This window comes from Polyodon spathula, chromosome 6 (genome assembly GCF_017654505.1).
Source record: "Polyodon spathula isolate WHYD16114869_AA chromosome 6, ASM1765450v1, whole genome shotgun sequence".
In the NCBI taxonomy this organism is placed as follows: Eukaryota; Metazoa; Chordata; class Actinopteri; order Acipenseriformes; family Polyodontidae; genus Polyodon; species Polyodon spathula.
In genome coordinates this window covers 73,653,323-73,675,067 of record NC_054539.1, presented here as the reverse complement: position 1 = coordinate 73,675,067, position 21,745 = coordinate 73,653,323, and the positions used below count along the sequence as shown (strand labels likewise).

The window sequence follows — 21,745 nt, the reverse complement described above, 5'->3', positions numbered from 1 at the left end:
AAATCGAGTGATGCGAGCGATTTCATTCAGTGTTTGTCCTTTTATGCAAGTCAAGGTTGTTCTAATAGAATACACTAATTGAGGCTTTGAGTAAATTGTTGATGCTCATAATAGAAAATGCAACATGTCTAAGACTTGCACAGCAGTGTGTTTGTTAGATCTATTTTTCATTTTAATTTAATTGGCTCAGAACTAGCTGCCTGACGTCTTAATGTTACACATCTTTCTCAATGGAGCATGTGTTTGAATAAAAACATTGGAGGTATTTGTAGGTTATTGTCTGCGGCATTATAATATAATGTTCAATAAAGTTTAAAATGCAAGAAAGACATTTTAACCTAAAAATCTAGATTCCACATTTCTGTAGTAACAGTTCAGGCTCCTCAGAGGAGGCAAGGCTCTGTTGTAAACCACAACTGTTAACCACAGCAGAAGCAGCATCCGAGCACATGATCTGGGCGCCGATTAATTGGAGGGGTCCAGATCCATTTTGTTTTAAACACGGATGACAAGCCTGGAGACCTATCTAGAGGTATGACACAGGGTTTGAGTTGCTTTTCCAATTTATAACCAGGGATCCGATTAAATCACCTTCTATTTGCTGGTCCTGTGTGGTTATAGCAGATAGTGAGGTATGACACTGGCCTGTTTTTTGTGATGGAACTGCATAAGTCTCATTTTGACTGGTCCTTGTCTATTGATGCCCTCGGTCCAAAATCGCATATTGCATCAGCGCACTCAATCCCCTTGGTTTTTGGTGCTTCGGCTGCATCGAAGCTATAGGGCTTCGGCGTTTATCAGCCCCAATGTCTAACTTTCACCCATACACGTCATACAGGTGGAATCTGCCCGTACAGGATAAACGCACTTTGTGTCAAGTGCCTGGCCATAGAGCACGCCTCTGCTGCTTTGGCAGATCAGGCATTCTGCATATTTGTGCTGGATCCTAGGAAAAGACCTTGCAGAACAGAATGGCACAGTTCACAGACAAGACCCTTGAGGCTACCCTGGGAGAGCCATCTCTGGCCTCGGGATCCCAGGTCTCTCTTCTGCCTGCCCTCCAAGCCCAGTGCAAGAGTATATCTTGCGCACAGGCTCCAACCCATTCGTCCCGCAACCGCTCTAGATATCTCTCGAGGGGTAGACCGGGAGCAAGGAATGCGGATCAAGCAAGTGACATTGCCGAGTTAAAGGGCCAGACTGCCCAAATGCTCAAGCACATAAACTGGCATCAGACTCCCGACTTTGCCGGTTGTTGCTCCAGATGTTTCAAAGGAGGATGTGGTGATGAGCGAGGAGTAACAGTAACAGGATGCGCTTTCTAGAACTGCTTCCTGGGATGGGGAGTCTTTCCTACGGAGAGAGACTCCAGATCCAGACCTGACCCAAGTAACCATCCCATGCTCTGAGCTTGCCTGAGAGCCTGAGGCATCCACCGCTCTCGAGCTTGGTTAGGCGCTTATGGAATGAGCCGCCAACTTCCTCCAGGTCCCCTGGAAGGCAGTCTCTGAACAGCGCAGATCTGTATTCAGCGGAGACTGTTCTATTAAGTGTGCTAATATCAGGTTTAGTGTTTGATTTAATCCATGACTTACACTATAAGTACGTAAACCGGCGGCTACCTCTAATCAAGCTGAGTGTACTTTCTCTTGCATTCCTTGTATGACACGGGTAGCTACACAAACTTGTAAACATACATTTAACTCCAAGTTGGGTCACTGAAGATGAATCGTGCAGTGTGTACTGCCATCAGCAGCTGCTAACAATGTGTGCATTAACTACTAAGCACGGTTTTATCTTCTAATGGTTTTAAAAGCTGAGCTGTAGCCATTAAAAACAGCAGGAAGCACTTATTAGAGTATCCTTTGTTTAATTACAGTATTGCCTTTTCATGTCATGGTCAAATGACAAAGATCTTTCCATAGCTAAAAATCCCTCTTAATATCATCCAGGTAAAAGCTGTAGTTTTGGATCCGAGAAACCAATTCAATGGTAAGAATTCTTCCATTGAAATATAAACAACATTCGGTATGCCTTTAAATTGTAGACCTTTTTAATTGTTATAGCACTAGTTATCCAAAATAGTCACAGTTCTGTTTCTCTAATTTCAGTTTGCAGCAATATTCTGAATTTAATCAAAGTAGATAATTTAGTTATTTCTTATTGTATTTATTTTTCTGAAGGTGTGCGTAACCGAATGTCCATTTAGGAAATGCAGAGGAATGGTTGCATCCCTTTGTGGCTTACAGCAGTCCTGTGTAGATGTAGCTACATGTAGATTTTATATATATATATATATATATATATATATATATATATTATATATATATATATATATATATATATATATATATATATATTATATATATATATATATATATATATATATATATATATATATATATATATATATATATATATATATAAATATATATATATATATATATATATATATATGTATATGTATATATATATATATATATATATATAATATATATATATATATATATATATATATATATATATATATATATATATATATTAGTGCTTATAGAAAGTCTACACCCCCTTTCAAAATTTTCACCTTGTGTTGCCTTATAGCCTAGAATTAAAATGCATTTAAAAAAAAATGAATTCATTTATCTACACTTCCTACCCCACAACTTCCAAGTGAAAAAAATATTCTAGAAAATGAATTAAATATAAACTGAAATAGCTTGGTTGGAATTTCAGTGTGATGTTTAAATGTGAAACTACAGATTTTCTCTGTTCCTGACATTTTTAATACACCTTTCTAATGTACTGTAGCAGATGTTTCTATATACACTGCATATATGTTTGTTTAATAACATGCTGCAGATAAACACACAAGAAAAGCTTTGTGTAATGTTCATGTTTAGTGTCTGCAATCCTAAATGAGGCTGTTCCAGCGACCTGCAAACACATTGAATCAGAACTACAGGACTCCCAGCAGCTAGCATACCGCTACACAGCTGTCATTGAGAAACTGGACAGCAAGGACACCCTGGGCACCGATCATCAAGTACATCCGCACCTGTTGAAAAAAGCATTATATATAATGTTCGACAACATGAAGCATTCTCGCAAATGATTGTGGTAAGTTGAAAATAACATGTTGTCTCTGATAAATACTGTCAGGGAGATAGATGTTATATCATCCCATTGTCTCATCATGGAGAGAGGTAGAGTGTTGCCTCAATCCATTGTCATCAACTTCAAATAGAGCTCTTTTGGGTTAACTGGTTGTTAGTCTGGAATAGTAAAACAGAAGAGGTGTTTAAAAAGACTGCGCTGCTGACAGATCACTGCTCCGGTGAGTGGCATGCATTCCACGTGCTCTGTATGCTGAAATAATTTATGCATCTTAAACATGTCAATGTTACACCCTGTGGGCCTCAGAAGTTTAAGTGGATCTATTTTAGTTTAGTAATATTGAACATCTAACTGTAGCATGTGTGTGTTAATTCTTTTTTTTTTTTTTTTTTTTATCCCCTTACAGAAATAGAATATGTAGTCATTGTGTCTTGATCGATGTGACTGTTCCATCTGTTTGTGTTGTTTCTGTCTTTAACAACTGTTATATGCATCGCACAATGTGCCCCTTTCATTTCCATAGTCTGATGTGATGACATGTGCACAGCAAGTGGAAAAGCTGCAGAAAGAGCTTGGAGCAAGGGTGGAACAGTTGAAATTCAGTGAAGGCTAACACTGCTGTTCCCGAAGCGCAGGTCTTTGTAAGCACCAAGGAATATACAGCATATACTCAATGTGATCATCACATGATTCCACCCATCTGCTTTTTCTAAAATTATTATTATTCATTTTTTTCGAGATTTTTCTTAATACATTTTTTATTGAATTTTTTCGTTTAATGTTTTTTGATTCTCTATTTCTAAAGCCTCACACATACACAATGCTGGTCAAGGGTACACCTTACACTAGAATTTGATTACTGGATGTTCAATGAATAACTGCACAATATGAGACCGTCATTAATGGACCTTGTTCCTCACTACCTCCGTTCCATTATTGTATGCAAGCAGCGTATCTGTGGACATGCTCAATCAAGACTGGACTTCCCTGTGCAAATCAGTTCTCTTATTAGATAGATAGATAGATATCTCTTATGATAACCCTATTTTAGTCAGGGTTCCAGGATGAGATGGTGCTGCTGAGTGTTCTCATTTTCATTGTGGCCCACCTGTGACTCTTCCAGGGTAACCTCTCAGAACTCCTCCTGCAACAAGACATTGAGCTCCTGCTGGAAGGGGAGGAGGTCAGAACTGATGAGGAGAAGATGAAGGGAACTGCAAGTCAGTACAGCAATTACATAGTAAGAGTCAAATTCCTCTTCCTCTTTGGAAGTCTGCTTTGTCACACCATTGTACACCACCTGTTATAATGAAGTGCCTGTGCCCAGGAAGAGCACTACAGGAAAGGCACTCTAGCAGTGGGGAAATCAGTGACAGTGGTGCTGACATATCGTCATTATACCCTGTCCACAGCCACTCCAGCAGTATACCCTGTTCACAGCCCTTCCTCACTGTCAACAGTATACTCTGTCCACAGCCCTTCCTCACTGCCAACAGTATACCTTGTCCACGGCCCTTTCTCTTCTAACATTATACCCTGTCAACAGCCCTTCCTCATTTCCAACATTGTACCCTGTCCTCAGCCCTTCCTCTTTCAGCACTATACCCTATCTGCAGCCCTTCCTCTTCCAACATTATACCCTTCCCACAGCCCTTCCACACATCCAACATTATACCCTGTCCACAGCCCTTCCTCACATCCAACATTATACCCTGTCCACAGCCCTTCCTCTGCCAACATTATACCCTGTCCACAGCCCTTCCTCTGCCAACATTATACCCTGTCCACAGCCCTTCCTCTGCCAACATTAGTGCCTCCCCACCTGTAATGATTAACACATGCTCTAGCCACAAGGTTAGCCACAGCACAGGGTTAGCCACAAGGTGTCATTTTTTTTCTTTTTTAACTCCAGCTTGTAGACTATATGTGCACCAGATTTAAAAGCTGTAACGGAATACTACTCTCCTGTTCTTTGATTTCTGTTTCTCGTGTTCTTTATCAGATTAAATAGTAACACTGTTGCTTTTTTAGGCTAAAGTTAGAGACATGCTAATGGTAAAACCAATTACAAAGAGTGACAGCAATACACAGACAGACACCCACATAGAACCAAACATCGTCAAATCGTAAGAGGACTGAGTGGGAGTGCAGTCGGTAAAGTGACGCAGGATCTCTCCTGACGCGAGCGCTCTGTGCAAGACCCTCCATCCCAAGTCCCCAGCTCCCCTGGAGACCAGCAGGGAGTACAGGGCCTCCCACTGGGGACTCACGCCTTCCGGTGGTTGGAGGGGCTCCCGTCAAGCGGTGTCTCGGTGGGAGACGAGGGCGGGGAAGTGGAGGGTGTGGAGCGTCATCGCGTCTAGGGTCCTCCTCGACGCGGATCGCAGGGGGGTTGAGGAGAACTGAGAGATCCTGCTCAGGTTGTTCTCAAGGGGAGGCCGAAGGGGGGGCTCGGACCTTGGGTTCAATCGGCAGGACCGGAGAGGAGGAGGAGGAGGAGGAGGAGGAGGAGTAGCCGTTTACAGCCCTATAGATTATGTTAAAACTCCCAGAGTTTGCAGTCTTATGTACAGCTGTAAGATTCTAAGATTATTATGTACAGGTTGCGTGTGCATCTTAACTAACTTCACCACAGCACACAAACTGGCAGCTTAATGAAAATGACAACCACATTTCAAAATGTTATTCATGAAATCAAAGACGTGTTCATTGAAAATCAGGAAAATGCTGCTGCAAGAAAGTGATATAAATTTACTAGAAGTGTAACTTGAAAAAAATGGAGAAAACAGGAACATTCATCAAATACCAGCATTACGGTATAGTGGGAAGCGAAGCCACAAATTTGAGTCGTTGTTGGCATGAGAAGGGATGTGGGCGTGGTTCAGTTGAGCGGACCATGTGAAAGGTTACTTACTGCCAGTGTTTGTAACTTTCATGCAGCAGTGTTAAAGACAAACAATGTTTCACCAGGAACTCAATGTTCGATTTCCCTGAAGAAACTACAGGTACAACAGCTAGCAATCATCCAGGAATGTTCACGTATCTCTTCAGAACAATTAGACTCCTGACATGAAATCACAAACTTCAGCATGTTACTCCCCCCTTCCTTGCTTCCTGACTCTGGAAGCCACAGTACAATAAAGAATGGATTCATGCTAACCTATGAAGCATTCAATTCCCTTGCCCCTCCTATTTGAATGAGTTGCTCTCCTCTTAGTCACTCACTAGTAGCTTGCACTGACATGCAGCACTCATAGCATGGATAGAGACGGCAATGTATTCAAACTCTGCAATTTCATTCCTATCACCTCGGAGACTCAGTCTTGGTCTCACTCTTCAGATCTCTTGATTATTTTTTTTTTTTTTAGCCCCTTTTACATTTGCGGCTTCGTTAAGTGTTTGTTTGCCAGACGTACATGCATGATGCACTGAACAACTTCTGCTAAATACTGTCATTATTCAAGTTTCATCACAACTGGATAGGCAACAACTGAGACTATACAAACGTAATAGGGAAAGGAAGGAGCTGTTGCCACAATTATCTACAATGCTTGAGCTAACTGAGTTTCTGCACACACCTAGACATTCTCTACATAGAACTATCTTGCGTTTCCTGTTCTCCTTGTTAAAGAAGAAAAACAAGTATCACTGTATATTCCTCGAATCCTAGATTACACCGCTAGTGAGCACCAGGACTCACTGGGAGGTTACTGCACAGGGCCGAGGTTATAAGCATGTAAGCATTCTAATATTCCTTTGCACAGGTTGTGATCCGGGGTTCCGCACAGCAGATGCTCAGCAAGGAGGCACACCAACAACTTCAAGTAAGTATTATGAAGGAAGCTTTTATTGTTTCCACTATATTTGCAGGACAAAGGTAAGCATCTACAATTTAAAAAAAAAATAATAATGTTGAAATACTGGAGTTGAAAAACAAGATTTAAAAAATAAAAGATAACGTCACAAAAATGACGACTCAAGCAGGGGGAAGAAATGTCAAATGGACGGAATGGTCTCGCTGCAGCGAAAAGCCCTCTGGAAGCCGTCCTAGGGTGAAGATAGTAGGGTTTGAAATGAGAGAAAACGAGAGGGAAAGATATGAATATAGTTCTAAAATCCCATCTCTTCACGTGGGAGACCACCTTACACCACTGTCCATGGTCTGGTGTCCCAGTAAAAGACTACTTATCAATACTGGACAATCAGCACATCCAAGCCACATCATTCTGAAGGATCAGGGTCTCTCACATCTAACAGTATCCTCCCTCTGTTTCTTGGGATGATGTCCTCTCCCAGGTGGATAGGTGATGAAATGATAGACAGGACAAACACAAAGGAGAAGGAACGGCAGCATATAAGAGATGCATCAGAACTGAATAACCCAATGTAGCAGTGTGAGCTTACACCCTCAAGAACCCTTGTGCCTAATAAAGGCAGAGCAGGATCTACCATATTAAGATGGTAGAACCTGGAGAAAGTATGCGGCGTAGCCCAGCCAGCCGTAATACAAATATCAGACATCGAATAGGGACCAAGATGTAGCCAACCTTCTAGTGCAGTGTGTGGCTACCCTGCCAGGAGGGGGCAAGCCACACCATCATACGCAGTGAAGACTATGTGCACAATCCAGTGTGACAGACGCTGCTTTGAGAGGGGCTGTATTAGGGTCCATGTCCATTGACAGACAAAGAGCTGGTCAGACTGACGCAGAGCTCTTGTCCTATCCACATAGCATCTCAATGCCCGCACTGGGCAGAGGAAATTCAATCTCTCATCCTCCGTTGAAGCAAATGCTGGTGGATGGAAGGACTCCAGTTCCACAGACTGATTAATGTGGAAGGCTGTGATCACCTTGGGGAGGAAAGCAGGGTTGGTGTGCAGAGACACCCTCCTGCCATCCTCCCAAATACACATGCAGGAGCTGTGCACAGACAGCACCTTTCTCTCACTGACATGCTTAGCGGAGGTGATAGCCACAAAGAAGGCTGCCTTCATAGACAGGTACTTCAACTCTGTGGAGTGTATGGGCTCAAACGGGACCTTCGTGAGAGCTTCCAATACAATATTAAAGCTCCATTCGGGGAGAACAGTCCTCCTGCAAGGACATAATCTCAGAGCGTCTAAGAAATCAGGTAGCAAAGAAATGGTCACCTGGAGACACCGAATCGCATGCCGAGATAGCCACTAAATACACCTTCAATGTGAAAGGTGACCTTCCTGCATCAAGCAGTTCTTACAGAAACTGTAAGATGACTGGCATTGGGCAAGATATTGGGTCATGGCTTCTAGCCAGACACCTAGCTTGGAAATACCTGCACTTATAGGTGTACAAAGACCTAGTGGAGTCTTCCCTAGCACACTGCAATGTACCCAGAACCACATCTGATAGCCCTAGAGCTAACCAGAGGTCTCTTTCAGGGGCCAGACCCATAGTCGGAACCTGCCCGGTTGTGGGTGCCAAAGAGTGCCTCTCGTCTGACTGAGGTGATCCATGCAGAGTGGGATCTCCCAGGGCTGGCCGTGTAACAGCTGGCACAGGGTCAAAAACCAGAATCTCCTGGGCTACTGGGGAGCCACTAGGAGAAATGACGATTCTTCTAACTGGACCTTTTCGAGAAAGGCTGGGAGCAGCGGTATAGGCGGGAAAACATATAAAAATGCTTTGGGCCATTTGTGTGCTAGGGTGTTCACGCTGAGTGGACCGCCTAAACAGTGGAGGGAGTACCACAGGGGGCAGTGCGTCATCTCTGCCGAGGCAAAGAGATCGACCTGCGTCTTCCCGAACCGTTCCCAAATACGCTCCACTACCTGAGGGTGGAGTCGCCACTCTGACGGATGCAGACCCTTCCTGGAGAGGTTCGCTGCCCAGTTCACCACTCTGGGAATGTGCTTCGCCCATAGGGACAGCAAGTTCCTCTGAGCCCATGTTAATAGCCTGAAGGCCATGCGATGCAACCAGGTGGTTTACATACACCACCACTGTCGTGTTGTCCGTCCAGATCAACATATGTGTAACCCTCAGCACTGGGAGGAAGTGGTGGAGAGCAAGGGAGACTGCATGCAACTTCACATGCGCAGGGATGTCCAGCAGTGTGGCCAGGATCCGAATACTCCTCTGCCTTCCCAGACCATCCCCCAGCCCAAGTTGGAGGCGTCTGTTGTCACCCATTGGTGGTTTAGCAATACTCCTATTCGCACACCCTCGCGCAGGTGAAAGGTCATCATCCTCTACCAGCGTAGGGCTGCCAAGCATGCGTGAGACACAGTCAGCCGATGGTGTTTGTCGTGTTTGGTGTTGAGGTGGAACGCATTGAGCCACGCTTGTAGCGGGTGCATGCAAAGCAGACCCAGCTGAATGGCTGATATGGCTGAGGCCATCAGACCCGTACTTTTTGGCACAATAGGAGGATGGCCTGCGATCCCTGTTGGAACTGGTAGAGGCAACCCTGGATAGCTGCAACTGTCATCCGACGGGTATGTGTGCATCATACTGGAGTCCAGTCGGAGCCTTAAGTACGTCGTGCACTGCGCTCGTGTAAGCCGACTCTTTGCATCATTGATGGTGAGGCCCAGCTTTGCCAGATGCTCTGTCACAACAGCCGTGTGGGCCACTGCTCCCTCTCCCAACTGGGAACAGATCAACTAGTCGTCGAGACTGATTGGACTGGAGAATGTGATGGTGAGTCATCATCTGGGACCTCCTTTCTTTTAACAGCCCATTGATCAGCCTCAGGTCTAGGATGGGGAGAAAGTTGCCATCTTCTTTGGGTACCAGAAAATACCTAGAGTAGTACCCCTCTCCATGGGAGGTGGGGTCCATGAGATGAATGGCTCACTTGCACAGCAAGGCGGCCACTTCCTTCTGAAGTACCGAGGCCTGCAGAGGGTCTGTCATGAAAGATTTTGTGATACTTCAAAAGGATGGTCCCAAGCGGAACTGAAGCTTGCAACCGTTTTGCACGATGGCGAGCACCCAGGTGTCTGAGGTGCAAGCGCGCCAATACTTTTGCCAAAAAGGGGGTCTGAGGCCTCCAGCCTTAAGGAGCCCTGCTCGGGCTGCTGAGGCTGCAGCGGGGCAGTTTGGAGTGGCTGTTTAGGGCGCTGGCCCTGGAAATGCCTCCTGGGATGCTGGTGTGTGGGCTGGTCACGTCCCGTGTTCCCTCTGCCTGCCGGGTGGGCCTGGTTGTTTGCTGCTGGTGTGACCTGTAGGTCACCCAATGGAGCCGTGGGGACTGGAACTGTCCTACTGACAATCCACATCTGAGGAGCTCGCCAGTGTTTCGACCTGCCCCATGCGGAAGCATGGGGAGAGAGCAATTCAGCCACCTGCCGGGACGCCTCATGTTCGCGGTGGGATCTCTGTAAGATCTTCTCCACGACTAACCCAAAGGTATGTTCTGGGGATATAGGCACACTTAGCCACAATCAAGCGAGCCAGGCTATGGCCAAGAGCTTGCCCTTGAAGACTGCAGATCTGCAGCAGCGTGCTACACAGGAGACGTAGCTCCGTGGCTACCGGCTCAGGGAGCGGGGTCTCGTGCAGAGCTCCATCCACATAGCTCACTGTGTTTGACAGGCGAGTTGCTTGTGCCTCTGCTGCATATGCCTGTTTTGAGATGTATTTTTGTCACCTTGCATTGAGGGTTTGGGCATGTCGGGTCTCTAGCCAACCCACTCACCGGCGGGGCCTTAACCAGGGCCGCAATGGTGGAGTATACTGGGGGGAATTCCGCTAGGCCAAGCTTTTCTGCAACCTTCTAGAGAGGCAAGCTATGAGGCCTATTTTAGCACGCTAGGACCTGAGGCCGGACAATCCCAGGAGGAACGTACCTCCACCATGAAGTCTGGGAAGGCCGGGAACTTTTGAGGGCGAGAAGCCATCACTTGTGTCCGGAAAATGGGGCTGCAATGGAGCTGAGACTGTGGCTGGAGCCACAGGTGTCTGTTTGGCCAAGAGGTCCAGGACCTGGGCCATCTGGGCTTTGAGGTCCATAATGTCCCTTGCCTGCCTGGAATGCTTTCAACAGGAAAATAACTTAAATAACTATATATATATATATATATATATTCCGCAAATGTAACCCCCTATATATATATATATATATATATATTTTTTATCTTTTGGTGCAGAAAATAAATATAAAAATTGGTCACAATAATAAAGTGATTAATAAAAAATAAAAAAAATAACAATAAAAACCCACACTTGCACACAAGAGCTAATACGAGCGACTGTTCCTGCCAAAAGAGGGAGACACCGCATCAAGACACAGCTTTAGAACGACGCTTCTGCTGGGAGCAAAGCATGCCGGGTCGTCTCAGACCTGGTGTTGGGGTATGCCGAGGCGGAAGAGTGTTAGTGTCGGGGTGCTGCAGGAGGGGTGAGGAGGGTGAAATGATTCGTGTTGCCAGTGGTCTGCTGGCGTTTGCCACATTGGGAAAACTAGTCGAAATGCAAGTATTGCACAGGTGTCACTGAAGATCTCTTTGCTGCTTAGTATTATTCTAAAAGACGTGATATAAAACACACACAACCATGGCGAATGGTGAGAAATACCGTTATTTACGTCTTTGTTTTATGTATTTGATGTCGTTATTTGTTTGAGTGAAATCGCGTTGGTTTTAAGCGATATGGTACCTGTGCTGAATTTAGTGAATTGTGGATTTAGTCTCAGTAATGACTCATGTTATTAAGATTTGTAACTGGAGGTAATATTGCCTTATTTTAAAGACACATGGGCTAAGGTATTATTTTTATGAAATTCAAATTTAAAATCTCTATCTGTTTATGCGTTGACCTTCTCTTGAATCAGAATACCGGGTTATACTGTGGTCTGTAGTATTCAATTTAACTGACTAGCAAGGGTTAACACGCATTCTCATTGTTTGTCATGTTTGTGTTACTTTTTTTCTTCAGCTTTAAAAAAAAAAAAAAAATGTACAAAATGAAACACATTTTTGTTTTATAAAGCATCGCGTAATCAAAGAAAGTACAACATGATATCGCAAAAGTCTGTCGGAAGCCTTACAGTAGTATTTAATATTGGAGTTCGTTAAGTCAATGGAAAACTACAAAGCGGTATTGCGCCAAGCGATACTTTTATAAAGTAATTGTAATTATTCCTAACAAAGGAGGTTTTCATACTTCGTTTTATGAATTAAAATGAATCCGAAAGGGTCTATAAATTAAGATAGACTCCCGGAGTGATGAATTCTATCTCGTAAATTCACTACTTATCAAACGAATATCAATTGAACTTAACAAAGTTTGATGCTTTTGGTCCTCCTCTTAAGTTTTCAGCTTTTAAACAGTTGGAGAATTCAAGTGAACTAATAATTTTGAAATTTTTTTTAAGAGTTATTCCAGGATAGCAGTAAAAGAAAAATCAAAAATACAAATATATCTATATATATATATATATATATATATATATATATATATATATATATATATATATATATTTTTACCCATTATAATAAACAATCGTCCTGTACTTCAATTTTTGGATTCTGTATATACTTTGTAACAACTGTTGCTATATAAGTGTAATTGTGTAGACTTATTTTTTTAAACATATGCTTGTGGTATTGTCTTCACACAATATGTTTGTATATGGAGATTATTTGCTAATTTAGATACATAATTTGATGTTTTACGTAATCGGCACTTTGTGAGGAATTTGTTAATTAATGCTGTTATTTTTTACTCATCTTTTGGTTATTGACAATTGTTGGAACATTTGATTTAGCTATAAATGAATTGTTGGTCTTAGAATACAACTCGCAGAATGGGTTAAAGATTAAGCTAGATTCTGTTTAAATTCCTACCTAGACAGTACAAACTAGTAATAAAACAGATTTTCTTAGTAAATTACAGTTGATTTTATGAGGGTTATAAAAACTGACTACTTCAAAGAGAAACTGGATTGAACCAGATGCTTTGAAGCCAGGGTTAGGACAAATGGGCAATCAACCAAGTGAGAAGAGATCTGTGTCTTTTTCTAATTGGTTTAAGGAAGTATCATGATGTCATTGAGAGACTGCATTTAAACTGAGAATACTGAGAGGACACCTGCAAACTGGTGTCACCGTGTAACCTTTAAGATGTCTGGTTGTAACTTTGCAACTCAGAACTTTTATCTTCAGTAAACTATGCTTCTCTGAAAGCCAAAAGAAGAAGCATGCGACTTTGCTTTCCTTTCATCTTTTATGTCTCATTTCAACAACTATAATTTAACCAATTGTGTCTATATTGTGGTGTTTGTTATGTTGTTTGTCTTGATGAAGATCTGTTGCAGATCAAAACGTTTCTTGGGTATAATAAAATCTAAACACTTTGGAGTATGATATTTAAGTATGTTTGTTTAACTTTAAAATCTTTCCAACATGCACCTTAAGATTTTGGATGTGCGTATGTTTTCTGTTTGTTTCATAATAGTTCATGTAAACGCTGTGTTCCGAGATACTTGCCTTTCTCTGTCCCTGCGCATATGTGAGACCATTGTCTCTGTAGTTAAGGGATTAGAAAATGTATTGTTAAAAATTAGTTTTGTATTATTAGCTAGTAGGTCCAAGTCACTTCAATTGTGGTCCCAGTTTAAGTGCAGTTTGAGAACCGCTGATGTACAGCATACAGTACGCTGTTTTAATACATCTTTGCTTTACTTCTTTCAGAACATGCAAGCATCCTGTTCAAGCTGTATTGCCTGACAGTGATGACGCTGGTGGCAGCGACCTATACTGTTGCATTGCGTTACACAAGAACAGTTTCATCAGAGTTGTACTTCTCCACCACCGCAGTGTGTACCACTGAAATTATTAAGCTCTTCATAAGCATTGGGCTTCTAGTCAAGTACGTACTCCGCCTCCTTCATCTGTTGTATTGCCCTGGTGTTTGCTGTGTTTATCCAGTACTTATTTTTTGCTGACTCAGTTTTAATTTGTGGTTGTATAACACAATGGTAAAAGCACTGAGAATACAGTGCTCTCCAGATTAGCAAAAGGACATGGTGACCGTGGAGAGAGTACAACACAGAGCAAACAGACTAATCCCAGGGCTAAGAGCAGTGAGCTACAAAGACAGGTTCAGGGGATTCATGCAGCCTAGAACATCTGGCTAGCAACATCATTCCAGTAAGTCTTACCTGATCTGTATTACCCTCACTTTGGAGATATCACATTTTCAGATCTGAAAGTGACGCATGCTATGTTTGATTCTATTGAATGGTATTTTTTTCATAGCATTTATAAACTATGAAATTAGCGAACATATCTTAGTCTTTTTCCATGCTGTACTTCATGTTCAGGAATGCATTTGGCACATGGGAGTTGCTTTCGGGAGTTTGAGTCCTTGTAGGAAAAATAAATCCTTAACATATTGTATTTTCAGATGATGCCCTAAATGTCCCGGAAGCTAGACGTATCCGCTCCTGTTTCGGGATCAGTCACAGCTTTTCCTGTGACTCATGTGTTTTCAGTGGCAATTGCATTCTTTCATGTGACTAGGAAGTTGACAGCATGGAGCGTTCTGTAAATATTCTTCTGTATCAGCTTCAAATACCTTATTAAAAAATCAAACGCACCTTTGCCGTAACGTGTGCGTCTTTACTGCAGGAACATTGCACACCAGTGAAATGAGCAATAATATATTAGGTGAGATTTACTGGAGTTGTTTTTGTTAGCTCCATGTACTGTACTTCAGAAAGACTTGGTAAAGTTAACCCAAGCCAAAACTTTTAAGTGCAGCACAGAAACCAGAAGCAGACAGGTGGAAATGATGTGGAAACAGTCTTGGAACAAGGGGTAGGAGCGGCTTTATTACGCAGAGTGGTGAGGGTAGGACATATTAGAATCTAATTTCAAGGCGAGAGCTGCATTGTCCGTGCCCATTGACGCATTAACACTTGTTGTTCACAGAGAGACTGGAAGTGTTGGCAGAATGCTGTCCTCAATCAGAGAACATGTATTTGGAAGTCCCAAGGAGCTGCTCAAGCTGAGCGTCCCATCTGTAGTGTATGGCATTCAGAACAATATGGCCTTCGTGGCACTAAGCAATCTCGACGCAGCTGTGTACCAGGTGGGTAACTTTCCTGCTTTCAGGTGTGATCAGCCATAGGTTACAATCAGCACTCCAGGTAAGCTGCGGAAAGGGTGTTTTAAAGTTAATGCGTAACAAATGTGCATAGAAGTTTTGCTGCACAGCTCGCTTTTGCATATTATCAGGCTTCTTGTACTACTTTGGTTCCCGGCGTCTAACCCTAACACATGACGTGTTTTCAATTATATATTGAATCCACTCTCTTGCAATGCATGTTTGTGACTGCTGAATAGGTGGATTCTTGATTTATCTGTGCTGGCTTAGAGCTCCTAACCTGTTCTACCAATTTACCTCTCTGTTAATTGAATGTTTAGAAGGCTGTAGTTGATGCACACCGCATAAGTTAGCATTAAAGTACAGTATTTATTGAAAGTACTCAGGACTAATGTGTCTAAATTGGAGATTTAGACACACTTTATCTGGAGCGCTTGTTATAATTAAGTCCTGTCAGATTTTAAGGTTTTTACTGTTTTTTATAGCATTGGTTTCTGATCCTCGTCTAAATCATTAAAACAGCTTCTTTTCATGGAATGTGGTAAGTATTGCTCCAGTATATTCAGAATTTGACAGGTGCTCCTGTCCCCTCCTGTTCCTCTCAGGTGACGTACCAGCTAAAGATCCCGTGCACGGCTCTCTGCACTGTGCTTATGTTGAACAGGTCTCTCAGCAAGCTGCAGTGGTTTTCTGTCTTCATGTTGTGTGGAGGGGTCACATTAGTCCAGTGGAAACCTGCAGAGGCAACCAATATTCAGGTGAAAAGCAGTTTCTAATTCAACTGGAAACGAAAAGGTCTTTACCAGTATTCCTCTTCAGACCTACTTGTGAGTGTGTTATTCCTACTGTGTATTATGCCAGCCACAGGAATATAGTGGGGAGATGCCAGTCTGTTCAAATGTCACACTTTGATTTTAGCTTTATCTGTTGAGAACCACACATCTATCGTTCTGTTCATTCATTTGAAAGTTTTTGTTCTGAAGTGTGAAATGTGCTGTTGTAAAGTGTGTCAGCCTTACACTTCCCATCTGTGCATGTGGATGTAGTTCATGGGAATTGCTTTTTATGCTATCGATTGCTCCAGATGTATTGACAGCGGTGACAGGGATGTATCTTTTTTGTGATTTGTGGAGAGGAATGCATACATACCAACATACTTGAATGCATGTCAATAGCTCATGAAGGATGTACTTTGAACGGTAGCAGTGGCAATGCATAGTGTGTAGGCTTGGCTTACACTTTGTGTTCACTGTTTGCAGGTTGAACAGAACCCCTTATTAGGTTTTGCCGCGATTGCAATTGCTGTTTTGTGCTCTGGATTTGCAGGTGAGTTGATTGACATCTGACACTTGATATTTAGAATTCCACATGCATGCAGACTGGGGAATTAACTTGGTTAATATATATATATATATATACATACATACATACATACATACATACATACATACATACATACATACATACATACATACATACATACACACACACACAAGTTTAGAATGTTCCAGTTAGAAAATATAATAAGAAATGTTCATAAGTTGGCTGGTGTTTTTACATAGTTTCCGTGTGACCAGTTCCATGTGATTTTATTACTCCTTGGAAATAGACACGGTTTCTTGTTTGATGTAATGGGGTAAAGTTCACAGGCAGACACCCTTTACTATTACAAAGCACATTTTGTATAGAAACATTGTTTTTATACCCCAGCTCTTAGTTTAAATAACATTTTAAACTGGAATGAAAGCTCTGCTTGTTTCTTTTTGACCTCGCTGCAAGGCGTCTATTTTGAGAAAGTCCTGAAGAGTTCCGACACATCTCTGTGGGTGCGGAACATTCAGATGTACCTTTCTGGGATTGCAGTGACGCTGGCAGGAGTGTATATGAATGATGGAGCCCAGGTGATTGAAAAGGGCTTCTTCTACGGCTACACGCCGTGGGTCTGCTTTGTCATCTGTAAGTAGCTTTTTTCTTTTTCTTTTGTAACATAAATTATTATATACAGTTGTAATAAAAAGTTTACATACCCCAATGGAAATCTAGGATTTCTAAAAAATTCTCAAACAAATAATTCTAGGAAAAATCTTTTGTGGATGAGGAACTCACGTTACAAAAAAAAAAAAAAAAATATATATATTTTTTTTTTTTTTTTTTTTTGCAAAGTCCAAAAATGCCAATTCAAAAGTAATCATAACCTGACAAGCAAAGTGAAATGACTAGCTAGTTGAGGCACCTTTTAGCAATAATAATTTCTTTTAAACAATTAGGGTATTTGTCAATGAGCTTTTGGCATGATTCTTTAGTGATTTTCAACATTCTTCAACACAAACTTGTTCCAGTTCACTCAAATTCCAAGGACTTCTCATGTGCACAGCTTTCTTCAACTCATACCAAAGATTCTCAATCAGACTTAGATCAGGACTTTGACTGGGCCATTCCAGAACCTTGATTATATTCATCTTTAACCATTCTGAAGTGGATTTTGATGGATGCTTTGGATCATTGTAGTGTTGGAATGTCCAGTTGTGCTTTAAACCTAGTTTTTTAGCAGAGGGCTTCAGATGATTGGCCAATATCTTTTGGTATGTTATGGAATTAATTTTACCATGTATTGGAACTAAATTTCCTGTGCCATTAGCGGAAAAAGAGCCCCATAGAAGGATATTACCACCTCCATGCTTGACAGTAGGTATGGCGTTCTTTTCTTTGTACGCCTCACTAGGCTATTTCCAAACGACTACACTATGTAACACAATTTTTGTTTCTGGGTAGTAAGTGTTATTTCCTAATTGCTTATGCCTCAAAAGTATAGAAAATGGCTATTATTCCCCACAAACTTTGCTTTTGTGACCAGGACAGTGATATTTCAAAATATCACTATTTCCAATGGGAAAACGGGCAAATGTGTGTCTTTTCGTTCACATAGTTTTCCAAATTAACATGTATTTATACTAAAGTAATACAAAAATGACTACAAAAGATTTAGAAGTGAGTAGTTTTTTTTGAGATTTATACTGTAAGTACAGTATAATCGTAAATCTCGAAAAACTACTCTTCTAAATCTTCTAGCTGCATATAGTAACACAAGTTAATGTGGAACAAAAATAGGATATATTTGTAGCCTGGCTTGTGAACTGTACTGCAGTGTGAATGATCGATTTCAGCTCTGTTATTATATGGGTTTATTCAGCCAGGTTTCATGTCTCTCTAGATGCCAAAAACAAATTCCGTTAACACTACTTCTGACAACACTCTCCAATCATTTTTCAAATTGCTCCCCCCCACTTTGTCTTCGTATTCCGGTGTGTTTATATATGTATATCGAGCGAAGCCGGCTACTCGGTGAGTGCTGTAAATTGCATTAGAAATATTGCGGGGACCGCTGGTATTTACACTTACTGAATCCGAACTAAACTTAAACTTGCAACATTGAGACGCCATTTATCTACAAAGCATTCAGAATGTGAACAAAAATTACCTTTTTGACAAAAGTATACTGTGCCATCGCCAACTTTCAATGAGCAAAATGAAAACATTCCTTGATAAAGCGGTAATGAAGATTCAAGCCCAGGGATTTCGTTAAGTTAGCCTACAAATTATGTACAAAACTCAAACACCAAGGTGGTCCCAACTTTGAAAGGTTGAGAACCACTGCATTAGTCGTTTGTCCCAGCATAAGCACAGCTAACGAGTGATAAAGCAAAAAACTAAATACACGTGCACTCCTGTTTTGGGCATTCGAGTATCAAAAACTCCTCCTCAACTGGAAATGCAATGGAATCAGTGGGTGGTATAAACTGAAGTGCTAGCCATTGCTATTCTCTAGCTGGGTCCTGTGTATGTATGCGTATGGTTTTTAAGCTAGTAATCCTCAGAAGCACAGTGGGTGGTTTCACAGACCCTGATTAGCACTAATCTCATACTGCTTCATGCTACCTATGATAAGGCCGCCCAAGACGAGTGCTAATGGGTGTCTAAGTTAACCATATTCTCGCTGCATTCATTTCAATTTAATATCCCCTTATTCTCTGAATGGTTTGTTTATTTCTTTTCTTGCAGCTTTGGCCAGTGTTGGTGGTTTGTACACATCGGTGGTTGTGAAGTACACCGATAATATTATGAAAGGGTTTTCTGCTGCAGCTGCCATCATTCTTTCTACCATTGCATCTGTGATCCTCTTTGGTTTACAAATCAGTAAGTCCAAACTGAACAGGGTACATGCTGGAGCCACTATATAACCAGCAATCGGGGGGTGGGGGACTGACAAACACCATAAGCATTTGGTTTTTTTTGCTTGTGGAAGATTGAACATAGTTTATATGCATGCTTTTTAAGGGAACTGTCTGAACAAAACCTGCGTCCCCCTGTCACAATCATTAATGGGTAGTTTCACAGACCCTGAGTAGCACTACTGCTGAACTACCCCATGTTAATTTAGGCAACGTAAACCAAGATTAGTGCTAATCTGGGTCTTTGAAACTAGACAAAAGTCCGTCAAATGCTTTCTCCTACATGGTTGCTCCACTGAAAATAAGACAAATTGTTGCACATCAGTTTCAGTATGTATTTGGTTTTGTCTTAACCTGGATAGCAAACACTCCCATGTATTCCAGTGTAATTAGATTAATTAGCTTTAATTAGTTACACTTTAGAGGCAACAGATGGAATCTTTTAATTAGGCACAATTTAAGGTTTTCAGGAAAAGAAAAACACACATCAGTGGGAGTTCTTGTGAACAAAAAAAAAGATCCCCATGGGAAGGTCCTGTAGGATGGAATGGTTTGTAAACATAGTGAAAAAGATCTATTCCTTTGGAACAATGTGGCAGTGAGATGGTTCATTTCTACAGGACCGCAATACGACAGCCATCTCGGGTCAGATGTCATGGTCAACAACACCTTTTAGCATGCACTATAACCCTGCAAAAAACGAAGCAACAACCTCCAATGTGTTCTGATGGGTCTTTGATATTGGGACATTTACAAACTTCTATAAGCGCCTCAGACAGGGATGCTGCTTAATTGCACCACTCTCCTTTTGGTTTGATCCATGATTTTTCTCTTTCTATTTCAGCTGTGAGCTTTGCCACTGGTGCCTTGCTTGTATGTGTTTCTATATACATGTATGGCTTACCGAAGCAAGACACAACAAAACTTGCAACTGCCGAAAGCTCCAGTAAATCCAAGGAGAAGCTGCTAGTTATGTGAGCTCCTTTGGAGTGCTGAGGGAGTGGGATGGATACATGATTCGGACACTCGGGAGTCTCTAGCAGGAATAGTTTTCTCTTTACAAACTGCAGAGGACATAGCAGAGCAGTGGTCTTCAACAAAATCACTAGACTTGTTCTCTGGATAAAGGCTGAAAAGGTTTCCTGTGTTGGGGACATAATGGTGGTTGCCATAATATGTCAAGAATTATTATGATTTTTATTTTAATATTTTTTTTAATATGAAGGTGAAAAGATCAGATATGTGAAAGGTCTGTGAGTTTAAATCTCTTTTAAACATCCCATTTCTGACTAGACTAAAAGTAATACCTGATACCCTTGCCAGAAGGGAGAAGCATGTAAGAGCATTTTAAAAACTCACACCCACATGCAACCTGTTTCCTCTAGACAGGTAAGATTAAAAACACAAACACTACAGAGAATGCGTTTTGTTTTGTAATAAAAAAAAAAAAATGTATTCACTAATGGTTTCATGTGGAAATTAATATAAAAAAATGATTGTGTGTTTACGTATTAATTTTTTTATATGTTTTGCTTTAAAACGTTGCATGAAAGTATTAAGACAAACCCACGGGTGTGATTGACACAGTGTGAGTAGTGTACTCTGCATTATTCTGGAATGTGTGTATTATCATTCATTGGCTGTTAATATGTGGCAACCCCCAATAAATGGTGTCACAATTACAGACAAGCAAGTTGGAAAAGAACTGCTTACTGAATCAAAATGATTCAAATTTAATTTGAAATGGTTTTAAACTACAAAACACCAGCTTGGTAATGATACAAACTGTGCAGAGAAGAAAAACTGGATGTGTCAAGATATGGAGCGAAGAAATACTGCCCGGTCCTCTCCTCCATGGAACAAGGCCAGGGCTTGTGTTTACAGTTCATCTTCTGTTTCGCACACATTTGAGAGTTTGGTTATTTTTATTTTTATGGATTGCTTTGTAAAACCTCAAATTGTAATTTATGAAAAATTAAATAAGGTACTATTTACAAAGCTTCAACTTATTTCCTCTAAAACTGTTAACAGTTAAAGCTTTGTAAATAGAGCATGCTTTCCTTTATCCCAGAAGCAAGCTTGATGACGTGGTTTAAAATAAATGTGTTCCCCTCCAAACAAGCGCCGAAATTTCATTGTGCAAAATCGGTGTATGAAAATCTGTTCATTTGCTCTTAGTGCCTGGACAGATATTAGAACGAATATTTTTTTACGTGTATACAAAAATCAGATGTTGTTCTTTGCTAAAATGACAAAAATACCTTGCACTTATTTATCATCTCACCAGAATTTGTGCAAGTTTCAATAAATG

General features: G+C 41.3%; 1 protein-coding gene across 1 annotated transcript; it reads left to right on the top strand.

Annotated features, from left to right (window-relative positions):
• Nucleotides 1-11,439: 11,439 nt before the first annotated feature.
• On the top strand, nt 11,440-21,552 carry slc35a1 (solute carrier family 35 member A1). Its single transcript, XM_041253716.1, has 8 exons — nt 11,440-11,660; nt 13,789-13,966; nt 15,031-15,190; nt 15,811-15,963; nt 16,465-16,531; nt 16,985-17,161; nt 19,265-19,399; nt 20,279-21,552. Exons 1-8 carry the CDS (start codon nt 11,651-11,653, stop codon nt 20,410-20,412), a joined length of 1,014 nt encoding a protein of 337 aa, XP_041109650.1. The 5' UTR covers nt 11,440-11,650; the 3' UTR covers nt 20,413-21,552.
• Nucleotides 21,553-21,745: the final 193 nt, after the last annotated feature.